General features: G+C 42.3%; 1 protein-coding gene across 12 annotated transcripts in view; it reads left to right on the top strand.

Moving 5' to 3' along the window:
• Window positions 1-13,231, top strand: part of KMT2C (lysine methyltransferase 2C) — a 193,399-nt gene that overhangs the window by 159,402 nt on the left and 20,766 nt on the right. For all 12 annotated transcript variants that reach the window (XM_071560791.1, XM_071560795.1, XM_071560794.1 and 9 more), the window contains 8 exons: window positions 742-924; window positions 1,556-3,433; window positions 4,345-4,670; window positions 5,458-7,280; window positions 8,324-8,435; window positions 9,302-9,380; window positions 9,499-9,562; window positions 11,608-11,840. In XM_071560791.1, the coding sequence (XP_071416892.1) occupies window positions 742-924; window positions 1,556-3,433; window positions 4,345-4,670; window positions 5,458-7,280; window positions 8,324-8,435; window positions 9,302-9,380; window positions 9,499-9,562; window positions 11,608-11,840 (4,698 nt within the window). The remainder of the gene's footprint in view (window positions 1-741; window positions 925-1,555; window positions 3,434-4,344; window positions 4,671-5,457; window positions 7,281-8,323; window positions 8,436-9,301; window positions 9,381-9,498; window positions 9,563-11,607; window positions 11,841-13,231) is intronic.

The following is a 13,231-nucleotide window of genomic DNA, read 5'->3' as shown; positions in this document are numbered from 1 at the left end:
GAAAGATTAAAGCCTTCTCCACCGGGCAACACCTACTTGAAAACTGGAAATAAATTTGAGTAAAAGAAGATATGAGGGTTTGGTTCAGAAAAGGAATCGCATCCTAGATTGGTGGTAAAACAGACTCTTTGAGACTTCCATTAGATACTTTGAAGTGTCACTATGGCTGTAAAATGCCTCATTGAAGAGGAATTGCTGTTCATCCATCCAATTTTTCCTGATCCATAAGCCCATATCCTGTGTTTATACTGTTAACTGTTAGCACACTGTGATCTATAGAGGCTATTTAATGGAGTAGACTGTAGTTTTCTTGTCATTAAAGTTCTTCACATTAGTGGCCTTTATTGATCCAATCATCATCTGCTGTGCTCAAGTCTTCAGACTGCAGACCACACCAGTATGTGATCTGAAGGGTAAACTGGTGGCATCCATGATTTCTTGGCACAGCACAGTATCTGAACAGACACCCTTCATGTATAGAAAACCTTTGCTAATAGGTCTACTAATTATTTTACTAATTGCTAATAACTCCTTAGTTCTTTACATGTGCATCAAATGCAGAATTTCTGTAGAGATGTAGTATTTTCTGTTTGGAATTCCTTTTAGAGTGTATAATTTCTCTTCCACGATTAAAACAGGCTGTACAAATAATTTGGTGATAGATTTTGTGGGAATAACAGATGCAGTGTTCACGCTTAGCAGAAGAAAATAAGGCTAACTGCATCTTTTTTCTCTTTCCAGCAAAAAGCCAGAGATAATAGAGCTGCTTTGCGCATCAATAAAGTACAGATGTCAAATGACTCCATGAAAAGGCAGCAGCAACAGGATAGCATTGATCCCGGCTCTCGCATCGACTCCGACCTCTTTAAAGATCCATTAAAGCAGAGGGAGTCAGAGCATGAGCAGGAATGGAAATTCAGACAGGTGTGTGGCATTTGGGAGGTTCTGTTATATTCTTCCAGTTTATCGCATTTTCAGAATCTGTTGTAATAAAATCAGTTTGAATCTTTTGTTGTAGAAGGGTATAAAGTCAGCCATTCTGCATGGGAAGAAAATAGAAGTTATTAGAAGAGAAGCTGCTTGCAAAAGAACTTTGTTTTAGAATTTTGACTCTTAAATCCTATGTGTTATGGAAATAGGGTGTTCTTCCTGTGCATGGCTAGTTAGTGCATAGTTTGTTTTCACATACCCTGTATTGCAGGAACCTTGTCCTGCTCCAAGTGGGGCTGGGTATCTCTCAGAGCACATTTGCCTCACATCAGTGCTGCATCTCCCAGTAGTTTTGCCTTCAGAGTGTAAGGTTCAAAAGCAGCAATGTTCTTTAGGCAACCTGGGAAATACTTATTCCCAGACAAACAAGATATATGTAGAAGTAATTGAACTTTACAAACAGCTGGACCCTCTGCTCCCATTGCATTTAAAATTTGCAACTTGCAATTATTTATAATTGATCTTTGTGTCCTGAAGTTTTTTAATTATAGATTCAGTCATCAGAAATGTTTTGTATACCCTGAACTTAGAAGTGTAACCCTTTTTCCTCATAATTTTCCAACAGCAAATGCGGCAGAAGAGCAAGCAGCAAGCCAAAATAGAAGCCACGCAGAAGCTTGAACAAGTGAAAAATGAGCAGCAGCAGCAGCAGCAACAGCAGCAACAGCAGCAGCAGCAGTTTAGTTCCCAGCAGCTTCTGAACCAGTCTGGCTCAGACACACCCAGCAGTGGGATCCAGAGCCCCTTAACGCCACAGACTGGCAATGGAAGTATGTCTCCTGCACAGCAGACATTCCATAAGGATCTATTTACAAAGCAGCAGCTCCCTGCTACGCCTACATCATCATCCTCAGATGATGTGTTCCTAAAACCACAAGCCCCACCCCCTACTCCGACCCGAATCCCAGTGCACGATTCCCTGTCTCAGCCTCAGACTCCTCAGACATCATCACAGCAGATGTTTTCTCCAGGTTCCACAAACACAAGACCTCCCTCTCCAATGGATCCGTATGCTAAAATGGTGGGAACACCTAGACCAGCACCCATTAACCAGAACTTTGTTAGAAGGAACAGCATTGCCCCGTTAGACACTTGTGCAGCACAGTCATCCGTATCCCGCCCCATCCAGGGAGCTGAACCATCGGGAAGCAGGCCTTCACCAGTCAGGGATTCATGTTCTTCATCTCCAGGGAGCAGTGATCCCTATGCAAAGCCACCAGACACACCCAGGCCTGTCATGGCATCAGAGCAGTTCTCCAAACCGCTGGGGGTTCCGAGATCCCTGGAGCAGTCAGGGAAGGTTCCTTTGGGATCTGGAAGCAGTGACCCCTTTACCAAGCCAGCTCCTCGAACTGACACGTTTCAGAGACAGAGAGCAGCCTCTGCTGATGCCTATACACGGCCTCCCTTGACTCCGACTCCTGCTCCCGTTGAGGGGAGCCCTGGACCTTTCAAAGCTCCCCTGCGCCCTGCACAATCCCCGCAGGATCCGTACGCGGCCATGCCGGCCACGCCGCGCCGCGTCCCTGTGGATCCCTATGAGCGGCCAGCTCTGACGCCCAGACCAGTGGAGAACTTCTCTCACAACCAGGCTAATGATCCATACAGCCAACCTCCCCTGACTCCACACCCTGCAATAAAGGAGCCCTTTTCCCACCCACCCCGCATAGTGCGCCAGCAGGGCGATGCCTTCCCTCCATCAGCACCTATTCCTAGGGCAGCCTCTCAGGACCCCTATTCCCAGCCCCCAGGAACGCCTCGGCCAGTGGCTGATCCTTATGCCCAACCCCCAGGAACTCCTCGTCCCACAACAGTTGATCCGTATATGCAGCAGCCACCGACGCCGAGACCTTCCCAGACAGCAGATTTATTCTCTCAGTCCCCAGGAAATCAGAGGCATTCTGATCCATACGCCCAACCCCCTGGAACACCGAGGCCAGTTCTCGGGGATCCTTATTCTCAGCAACCAGCAACTCCCAGGCCAGGGATTCCTGACGGGTTTAACAGACCTGCAATGACAAGACCAGGGCTGATACCAAATAGAGATCCTTTCCTGCAGACACCACCGAGCAGGTTGCAGGGCACTTTTGTCAGGCCACCAGATCCATGTTCTCAAACTCCCAGACCTGCAGGACCTGCAATAACAGATTCATTTAGCCATGGTCCAGCTGCTCCTGCACGAGATCCCTATGATCAGCCACCAATGACTCCCAGACCTCAGCCAGAATCTTTTGGAACTGGCCAACTGGCCCATGATGCTGCCGAGCAGCCACGGCCAGGATCTGAGGGCACCTTCAGCTCATCTGGAAGTTCTCCAATGACTTCTCAAGGACAGCAGTTTCCCAAAGTTTCACAAGTTCCTGGCCCAGCACCCACCACAGGAGTAACAGATACGCAGAATACCATGAACATGTCTCAAGCAGATACTGAGAAGTTAAGACAGGTGAGAATGATGTTCAATACTGATGATATTAAAACTTTGTAAGTAGAAGGAATTTCCCCCATTTTAATATTGAAAGTTTCTTGCTGTTAAACTAGCTATATATAAGAATTATCTCAGTTTACTATTATGTCAACTTGGTCCACCTGGATAGAACGACAATATACAGAATATAGAAACATCAGTAATTTCTAAGGAGTTTGGACAAGATCCAAAAAGAAAGCAAAGGCCATATTTGAAGCCACTGAAGATGTAGATGGTTGGTCTGTAATATCTCTTTTAGCTACAGTCAGAGAGAAAAAAACATCTTGAAAGGACAATTAGTTCTGTTCTGTAAGAGATGAGATGTGGAACTGATTGTCAGTGACTTCTTCACTGGCTGTAAAGGGGTACAGGCAAAGATCTCAGACCAGACATCTGACTTTGGCATTGGAATTACATTCAGCTTATGGAAAGCTGCTCCCTCTTTTGTTTGGAAGGAGTGATGGGAAGTGATTAGGCAGAAAATCGTTAGTATTTATCATAGAGAGTCAGAGTATATTCTGCAGCTGCAGTGTGAAACTCTTGCTGGATTATCTTCAGTGGATCTCTAGTCATCCTTGCACTTTTCATGTGGTAATAGGGCCTTCATTGTTGGAATAGAAAAAGGAAAAGAGAGTTGCTTTAATTTTAATTAGTAGAATTGGTTCACACTATAAATTTTAACAAGAGGTCTGAACACTGAGTTGTGTTACCAGCACCTTGCACTGTTTGACCCCCCTTCTCATTTCTGAGGTGATTATGGTTGTTCTTAATATTTTTCTGAAGCAGCTGAAGAATTCCTTTCTTCCAAAAGGCTTAACCTAGCAGAGTGTAACACTTCAAAATGTGTCAATTGCAGTGTTTAGCATAATAATTTATTTTTTTAAAAACAGCGCCAGAAATTGCGTGAGATTATTCTGCAGCAGCAGCAGCAGAAGAAGAACGCGGTTCGTCAGGAAAAGGCCTTGCAGGAGGCAGCAGCTCCTGCCCACGCGGCTCCTCTTCAGCACTGGCAGCAAGACAACCTAAATCCAATCTTTAACCGCCCTCCTCCTCCTTATCCTGGGAATATTCGGTCCTCTGTCGTCCCTCCGGGTGGGCCGAGGTTTGCTGTGTACCCAAAAGAGCAGCGTGGACCATTCCCTGCTGACGGGCAGTTCAACAGACCCCAGTTCCCAGGTGATATGAATGCCATGGGCATGAGACCTCATGGGCTTAGGTAAGCTCTTGGATCTCCTAAACTCAGGATATGACAGGGGTAGTTAGATAAAGGGTGTTTTTGGATGAAAAGTCATCTTTGTTGTCCACAGTAGCTGGTAACCTTCCTGCAGTCAGTATGCACAGTGAGTTTCCCTGTGTTTTACACCCTTTTACTGGGAATTAATAAGAAATAAAGATGGAGAAACTGCAATACTAGTCAATGTGACCTGAAAGATCTTGTTGCCCATGGTTTTGGAGCATTTCTTTTTAAAAAAAGTGTAAGGTCAGAATTTATTTTTTATATTTTCATAATGAATGAGTATAGTATTCTTGTTTTCATTTTTAATGAATATGTAATATAATGTCACCTTCTGTCTGTGCTATTTTTACGATCAATGCTATGATGTAAAATGAATACCAATTTCAAAATACGTAATCATCTCAGCAATTATGATTTTCAGTATTTGGATTTATTTCAGTATTTTCTAAAACCATACACTTACTTTTACACTGGGTTGCATTAACATGTATTTTATTTACTAGGGTAGTTCTGACTGTCAGATTTTTCTATCCATTATTATTATTGAAATTGAAAACAGGTTGTTTATTAAACATAATTAAAGCAATTATTTTATTGTAGTCATAAAGCTCATGTAAATGTAAGCATAATCAGTCAAAATATTTATTTAAATATCTTAATGACTGCATCATGTAAAGCATTTTGGTGCAGAGTTATTTAGTGAAGTGTGCCAGACTAGGCAGTTCTGGGGAAAAGAGATTACTTAGTCCTTCATGCTTTATTTTAGATACGGGTTCCCAGGAGGCGGCCACGGTCCCCCCTCGGGTCAGGAGCGTTTCCTCGGTCCCCAGCAGCCCATGCAGCGCCCTGGAGTTCCACCACAGCTGAGGAGGTCTCTGTCTATTGATATGCCTCGGCCAGTGACCAATCCACAAATAAATAATGCCTCGGGGATCTCCCAGCACTTCCCTCCACAGGGAATCCCAGTGCAGCAGCACAACATACTGGGTCAGGCGTTCATTGAGTTGCGTCACAGAGCTCCTGACGGGCGGCCGAGGCTGCCCTTCAATCCGTCAGCTGCAAATGTTATGGAAGCAGCAGCTCAGCACCAGCGGCACACGGGGTTTATGCCCAGGCAGGATTTTCCAGGCCCAAGACAGCCAGAGCCATTGAGGCATAATTCTCAAGGAATACCCAACCAGCTGCAGATGCCTACGAGCTTGGAGCACATGCCTCAATCCCAGCAGGATCAGATCAATCCTGACAACGCACCCACACTTGTAATGCGATCTCTAGGCCATCAGCCCGTTGCTGATGCATTCCCAGGACCATCTCTATCTACATCTGCACCAAGCGATGAATCTGCAAACTTAGAGATTCCCAACCAGCCAAGTGATGGTCTGGAAGAAAAGCTTGATCCTGATGATCCTGCTGTAAAAGATTTGGATGTGAAAGACCTTGATGGGGTTGAAGTCAAGGATTTAGATGATGAGGATCTGGAAAATCTGAATCTAGACACAGAGGATGGGAAAGGAGATGAACTGGACACTCTAGATAATTTGGAAACCAATGATCCTCACCTTGATGATCTTCTAAGATCAGGGGAATTTGATTTAATTGCATACACAGACCCGGACCTTGATGTGGGGGATAAGAAAGGAATGTTTAATGAAGAACTAGATCTTAGTGTCCCCATTGATGACAAACTGGATATCCAGACCAAGGCTGAAGAACCTAAACAGAAAGAACAGGGTGATACAACTGTTGCCCCTCCTGAAAGCCAGTCTCCACCAAAGAAATCCGCTACAGAAAATGAAATTAAAACAGAAGTACTTTCCCCAAACACTCAGGAGGAAAAGAAGAATGAAAATGAAAAAGGTGATGGAAATGTCGAATCCATGAGTACTCAAAAGGCTACTGAAGTGGAGTTGAAGGATGGAGAAAAGGCTCCTTCACAGCCTGCTCACCCAGAATTCCCTGACAAAACTCCTGCTGTTCCTAGTCAAGAAGCAACTGTGCCTAGTCCAGATGCTCAGGGATCTGCTCCACTACCTGTTCAAGGAGCAGTAAGTTCCTGCAGTATTTCTGGGTCCACCCCAGTCCTCTCAAGTTTGCTGTCCAATGAAAGCTCAGACAATGCTGAAGCAAGAACTCTGGGGTCTCCATCTCAATCTCTACCACCCACACAATTGAACCATGGATCAGGTATTCCACAAACACTCATGACACCTGGTGGACAGATCTTGGAAAACACTTTAAATTCAAATTTGTCCATGGTTCCACGAATAAACCATAATTTTTCTCAAGGGTCACCAAACCCAGGATTTATTCAGGGTCAGTCATCTAATCATAACTTTGGGACAGGACAGACATCTAATCAGACTGTGGCTGTACCGAACCGTCCTGGTCCCAGTGGCATCTCTGGTCCCCAACAGATGATGCTCCCTCAGCCCTTAGCTCAGCAACAAAACCGAGAGAGACCACTCCTGCTGGAGGAGCAGCCACTTCTCCTGCAGGACCTTTTGGATCAGGAAAGACAGGAGCAGCAGCAGCAGCGACAGATGCAAGCCATGATTCGCCAACGTTCAGAGCCATTTTTCCCAAATATTGGTATGTGGGTGATCTCTTTCTCTGTGTTCTGGTTAGTTTTTTTTTCATGCAACAATAAATAGTTAAATACTCCCTAACACTGAAAGAAGGATGTAGATATGTGGAGCTTGCAAGTAGCGTAACAGAAATCAAGTTGCTTATAGGGAATTATGGAAATTGAGCATGTAGGTGGAATTCCGAACTCTGGGGCAAAGCTCCTGTTGTCATTACCAGGATCAGAGTAACTCTGCATTACGGATAATGTTTGTGACATGGCACATATTCTCTTTGTGCTTTAGGTTCTAATATGATATGGAGTAAATGCATCCTTCGTAAACAAAATTTAATGATCAAGTGCAATGGCTGATCTTTTGACACATGATCTATCATTTTTGTGGTTGTTTCATTGCATTCTTTTACAGTTTCTAGTGTTGTCTCAAGGAAAGGGGTGTTCAAATGCTGTATTACTAACAATCCAGGCAAGGCCCAGAAAGATCACAAATAATTCTGCACGTTCTAAAACATTTAAGATAAACTGTGATTGCTTGTTTAATACAACGTAGCAGTTTGAGCATTCAGATCAAGATTATCAGCATCATTTAATTGTTGTTAATGATATGCTAAATTTTGAGAATTGTGTTAGTTGTAAGTGCACTGGCCATGAAGGCTGTTCTTTTAGTGCATTATTGATGGTGTGTCAGTTGCCAACCAGGCTCTCAGAAACAGCTCTTCTTCCTGAGTCTTAAACATATAAACAGAATTTATTATTCTGTTTGGTCATAGGCCAGATTTGGTCTAGAGCCCTCCTAGATGGACCTGCTTTTGTTTATATTATAGCTGAAAACAAGGAGAGTTGCTTCTGGAGTGACTTTCATTAGAAGATATTTGGAAGTACTTAATAACCATGAATTTCAAAGTGGAGATGACAATTGATGTGTATTAGGAATACAATTAGGTTGCTTTAACGAAGATTTACACATGAACTAGATGTAAGCAAGTCAGTTCCAGTTAATAATTTGGAATGTCGAGCTATGTAATTCATCACTACTTGTTTTCTCTTACAGACTTTGATGCAATTACTGATCCCATAATGAAAGCAAAAATGGTGGCTCTTAAGGGGATCAACAAGGTCATGGCTCAGAGTAACATGGGGATGCCACCCATGGTCATGAACAGGTAGGCAACACCTGATGCCATTCTTTAGGGCTACACCATGGAAAAAGAAATAATAGAGCTTGGGGAAGCTGTGTGCAGAAAACAAGGTATTAAAATCCATCAGACTTGTGTACCAGTTGTAATGTCGTTGCCTCAGCACAGCTTTGCTGATGATGCTTTTCTTGTTTTCCCACTTACTAATTAGGTAATGACACATCTCCCACACATTGTGTGAGAAAACTGTGGATGGCCATGTAACAGTGAAATTTTATGTTGCACCATATCATGTAATGCTGAGTGTAATTAAGGATTAGCACAAGTAGTGGAAGTTTGATCCTCTCTTTTAAATCCATTATGAGGACAAGAGGAGCAGTGAACTGTGCAGGCTCCACTAGGGCTGCCCTTGCTGTAGGGTGGGGGAGTCTCAGGGCCAGAAAGGGTCTGCTTCTATTCTTTTTGTTATGTGGCCCTTAAAACAGGGTGTTTTCATCATCCTAACACACTCCTCAGTGTTGTATAATACATATCTTACCAGGGGTGTGCATTGACTCATCTCCAGCTGACCGGACTGGTGACCATGATACCTAAATGCATTAAACCTTTTCTTTTTAAGAAATACAACTACAGATTTTCTCTGTGTGTTTTCACTGTTGTAGCACAGTAGATCATGTTTGCTGCTTCTTTTGAAAAATCTAAAATGCAATAGTTTCAATTCAAGGAAGAGTAATATTCTCCAGATGTTGAAAAAGTTTGGTACAGCATTTCAAACACATGTCTATACAATATTTGTGTCTTTGTATAAGTGCAATGTAGTACAAAAGGTTGCCTCTCCCCTAAAATACAAGTTTTCAAGGTTATCATTTAACTGTTTGTTTGTATATCAATAGGTTTCCCTTTATGGGTCAGCCAGTGCCAGGGACTCAGACCAGTGACGGCCAAAATCATATGCAGCAGGCAATTACACAGGTAATACAGCTTGATGTGGCTTGAAACAAGATTGTTTAATAAAGATAAGTAAGTTATGGTTACTTTAGTCGAATCATGATTTAATATCCTTGTCTCTATGTTTTACTGAAATTTCTAGGATGGAAGTTTGACACCTCAGATTTCTAGGCCTAATCCTCCCAGTTTTGGCCCTGGCTTTGTCAGTAAGTTAAGATTTACTATTTTATTTTATGGTGCTGTTTCATTGAATGGTTCTGTTTTCTTTAAAGTAAAATACCCATAAATGGATCACATCTCTCAAAAAGTCATCTTTTTAAAATGAGTCATTATCATTACAATGCCAAGCTAACAAAGGGATGTATATGAAATGCTGTTAACATTTTTTTCTAGAAGTTATCACCAAAGAAACACCATAAGGAAAGAGAGAAACAGAAAATTCACATTATTTGGATTTGTGTGAGAACAGTAATCTATTAACTGGCAGATGCTATGTCAGAAACCTGGTCGTGGATTGCCTTGCAATATTCTGAGCTCAGCAAGGACAACTGTCTATATTGATGGGGTTTTTTTATTTCAGAAGCAAAAACTTTTGTGCAGCATCTTTGTAATTTGAACAAGTACCAGAAAAAGCTTTCCAGACATTAGTTAAGCAAGCCTGGCTGGGAAGCACAGCTCCTGAAAGCAGAAATATACAGCACTAGCAGAGCAGTTTGCATTCCATGTTTCTGGCTGCCCTAGATCAGTTGGTAATCCTGCTCTCTATGGTGGGAAAGATTTATTAGCAGAAATTGAAACTGAGTGTATGGTGGAAGAGGAAGACCATGTGTAAAAAGTGTTTCTATCACTACAAATACTTTACTTGATATTTATGAATGAGAAGCAGAAGTAAACACCTTCACCTTTTCCAGAAACTTAAGTAGCAGCTCTGAGTATGCAACAAGGAGCTCTTGCAATATTCTCTGTCTTAATTTGGGGTGGGCTTTCACAGAGTGGCCTTGCTCTGGTTGGGTGGTGGTGGGTTCTGAGCACTTGAACAAATCTATTCCTCATTTCTGTAGTGGTTATTCTGACCTGGAACCCATTAATATTTCAGTACTTTCATGTTGCTCTCCATGTTTCCACTCCACTGTCCCTTCAGGATATGTGATTGGTTTAGCAGAGTTTATCCTGAGAAGAGCAGGTCCCCTCAAGTCTGTGGCTTGCCCTGTGGGTGAGTTTAGTTGAGCAGTGGAGTCAAAGGCTGTCACTAACTCAGTGACTGGGAAAGTAGAAGGTGGCAGGGGCTGTAGCAGAAGAATATGGTCCTACTGAAATCTCACTGCCGTGTGGGTGTCTGTAAACAAACTCGGTTTACAAGGAAGGTCCATGCTGTATTCCTGGTGTCCCAGCTCATTACCATGATGCGACCAGGTGACAAACGATATGATCACCAAACCACCTCCCTTGCTTTCGATGCCTTGTGCAGTTCAAGTGTTATCAGATGTGACGGTTTTGCCTGGAGAAAAACATCTCGGAGCAGTGGGCTCGTGGCAGATGAGCATTTCTCATTTGTGAGAAAAACGACTCTCAGTTACAGCCTAAATGAGAGGCATTTGTTCTGGGGGGAGAAAATGGCACTGGTGCTGAAACCCCGTGCCAAGGACTGACACTGACAAAGGGATTCTTACAGAGACAATGTCTTTCTTTCATTCTGTGAATATTTGATGGATGTTTGTAATTTTAATTTTTTCTTATAAGTAGTAATAAAAATAGATTTCATTTGTACAAAAGTCTTCTGCAAACACCAGAATTAATGAGGCCATGTTTCATCTAAATTTATGTTCCTACTGTCTAATTTCTTTCTCTCTACTTGACTACTTCCAGAGGTCTTCCATGTCCCCACCCTTCTGTGGCAGAGCAGGTTACCACTAGGTTCTGTAGCTCTTCTCAAAGCTACATTTACTCACTTGTGGGTGCACATTTGCTGGCTCAACAGTGGGTTGGTGTCTCCTGAAATGAAGGGACTGTGTTCAGATTGCTTTCTCTCAATAAATACACTAATTTGGATCTCTTGTCTCCTTTACTCAAGTGACTCCAAGAACTTAGTAACTCTTGAGATACCAAATTCTATGTCAAATATGGCTGAATTTAACCAATAGTTTCTTTTAAAAAGGGGGCAACCTAATTTTTAAACTTGAGCTCTAAAGAGTAGGTTGAGAACTTACCCCCAGAATGGGATCATATCATACTTAATTTCCCTTCTTTCTAGATGATTCACAAAGAAAGCAATATGAGGAATGGCTGCAAGATACACAACAACTTCTCCAAATGCAGCAGAAGTACCTTGAGGAGCAAATTGGAGCACACAGGAAGTCCAAAAAGGCTCTCTCAGCCAAGCAGCGCACAGCCAAGAAAGCCGGACGGGAATTCCCAGAGGAAGATGCAGAGCAGCTTAAACATGTCACTGAGCAGCAAAGTATGGTCCAAAAACAGCTAGATCAGGTAATCACCTGGAATCCAAAATGGTCACTTTGGTACTAAGCTGTCACACTGCTGTGACTTTTTCCTTTAAATCCTCTGTAAGACAGAGAACTTAAAGGGAGCCTGTCCCTGCTGTGTTTTTGTGTGTAACAGCATTACTCTGGCTTGGAGGTGACACTGGAGTTGCAGAGGAATGTGCTATGGCAAACATGATGACAAAAAGATGGTTTAGTACTTTGGGAAGAGGGAAAATTCCTTGGCAAAATGACTTGCAACAGAGTTCCTGGCACTATGAAAAGCAAAAATGAAATATTCAGAGAAAAGTCTTGGCACACAGGGCTTTGTTTCAGGCTTGAATGAACCTCATAACTCAGTCCTTTTCAAGTGCCCTTACATAATCAGAACCTCTTGGTTACATGCCACTTCAATGTTACTGTTTGAAAATCTCTTTTCATTATATCTTTAGTGGTGGTCTGGTTTTATGGTCTGTCTCATTCCTAGATGCTGATCATAAGTGCCTATTATCTGTTACTGCATCATGGAGTAATGCAGGTCAAAGGGATATCTGGACATCATCTAGTTATGATCAAAGCAGAACTAGCCTCACAGTTAAATCAGGTTGCTCAGCACCTTGTCAGTCAAGTTTTGTAGGTCTTCAAGGGTAGAGATTTCCCAGCCTCTCTGAGCCCCTGTTCTTACATGTAACCACTTTCACTGAGTTTTGTTTTGCTTTCCTTATATTCTGTTGGAATATCACATCTTGTAACTCTGATTATAGTAAATGGCATTCAAATTAAATTGTGATAGGTTTGATAAATCTGTGCATTGGCCACCAATATTGAATGCTATGTTCCTCAAGACATTGTTTATAAATTATCTGGCATGATTGTCAGGATCAGCTAGTCATGCTGAAAATGAAAATGCTTTAGAATTATCCTTTATTAATATGAAGGGGGAAATTGGCAGCAGGCATCTTGGAATGAAGTGATATCTGACCCTTGAGTTCTTGCTCCTATGTTGCTTCAACACAAAATATGAGCTGGATGGGATATTAGTTGGTTTATCTTTTCACTCTGTGGAAGAGGGATGGAGTTGGTAAATTTTGTCTATATAATTATTTTCTTTTCCTTTTTTTTCCCTTACACAATGAATCACAAGTAGAATAAATGCAAAAAGAATCACTTTAGCCAATCTTTATCATCTATATGTGAGTTTAGTCTTACAGTGGAGCTAGACTGAAAGAACAACTGCTAATCATGACATTAATGGCAGATTCATTCACTGCCCCATAATTAAAGTTCTCTTATTTATAATTTTTAAACTTAAGTTTCATCTCCTGCTGGCAAATGCCCTCCAGTGCCCTTCAGACACTTATTCAGACCAGCCATACACATCCTAAACATTGTTACATA

The sequence above is a fragment of the Pithys albifrons genome, chromosome 7 (genome assembly GCF_047495875.1).
Source record: "Pithys albifrons albifrons isolate INPA30051 chromosome 7, PitAlb_v1, whole genome shotgun sequence".
NCBI lineage: Eukaryota > Metazoa > Chordata > Aves > Passeriformes > Thamnophilidae > Pithys > Pithys albifrons.
The sequence above is the reverse complement of the archived record's forward strand: the minus strand, read 5'-3'. Positions and strand labels throughout refer to the sequence as shown.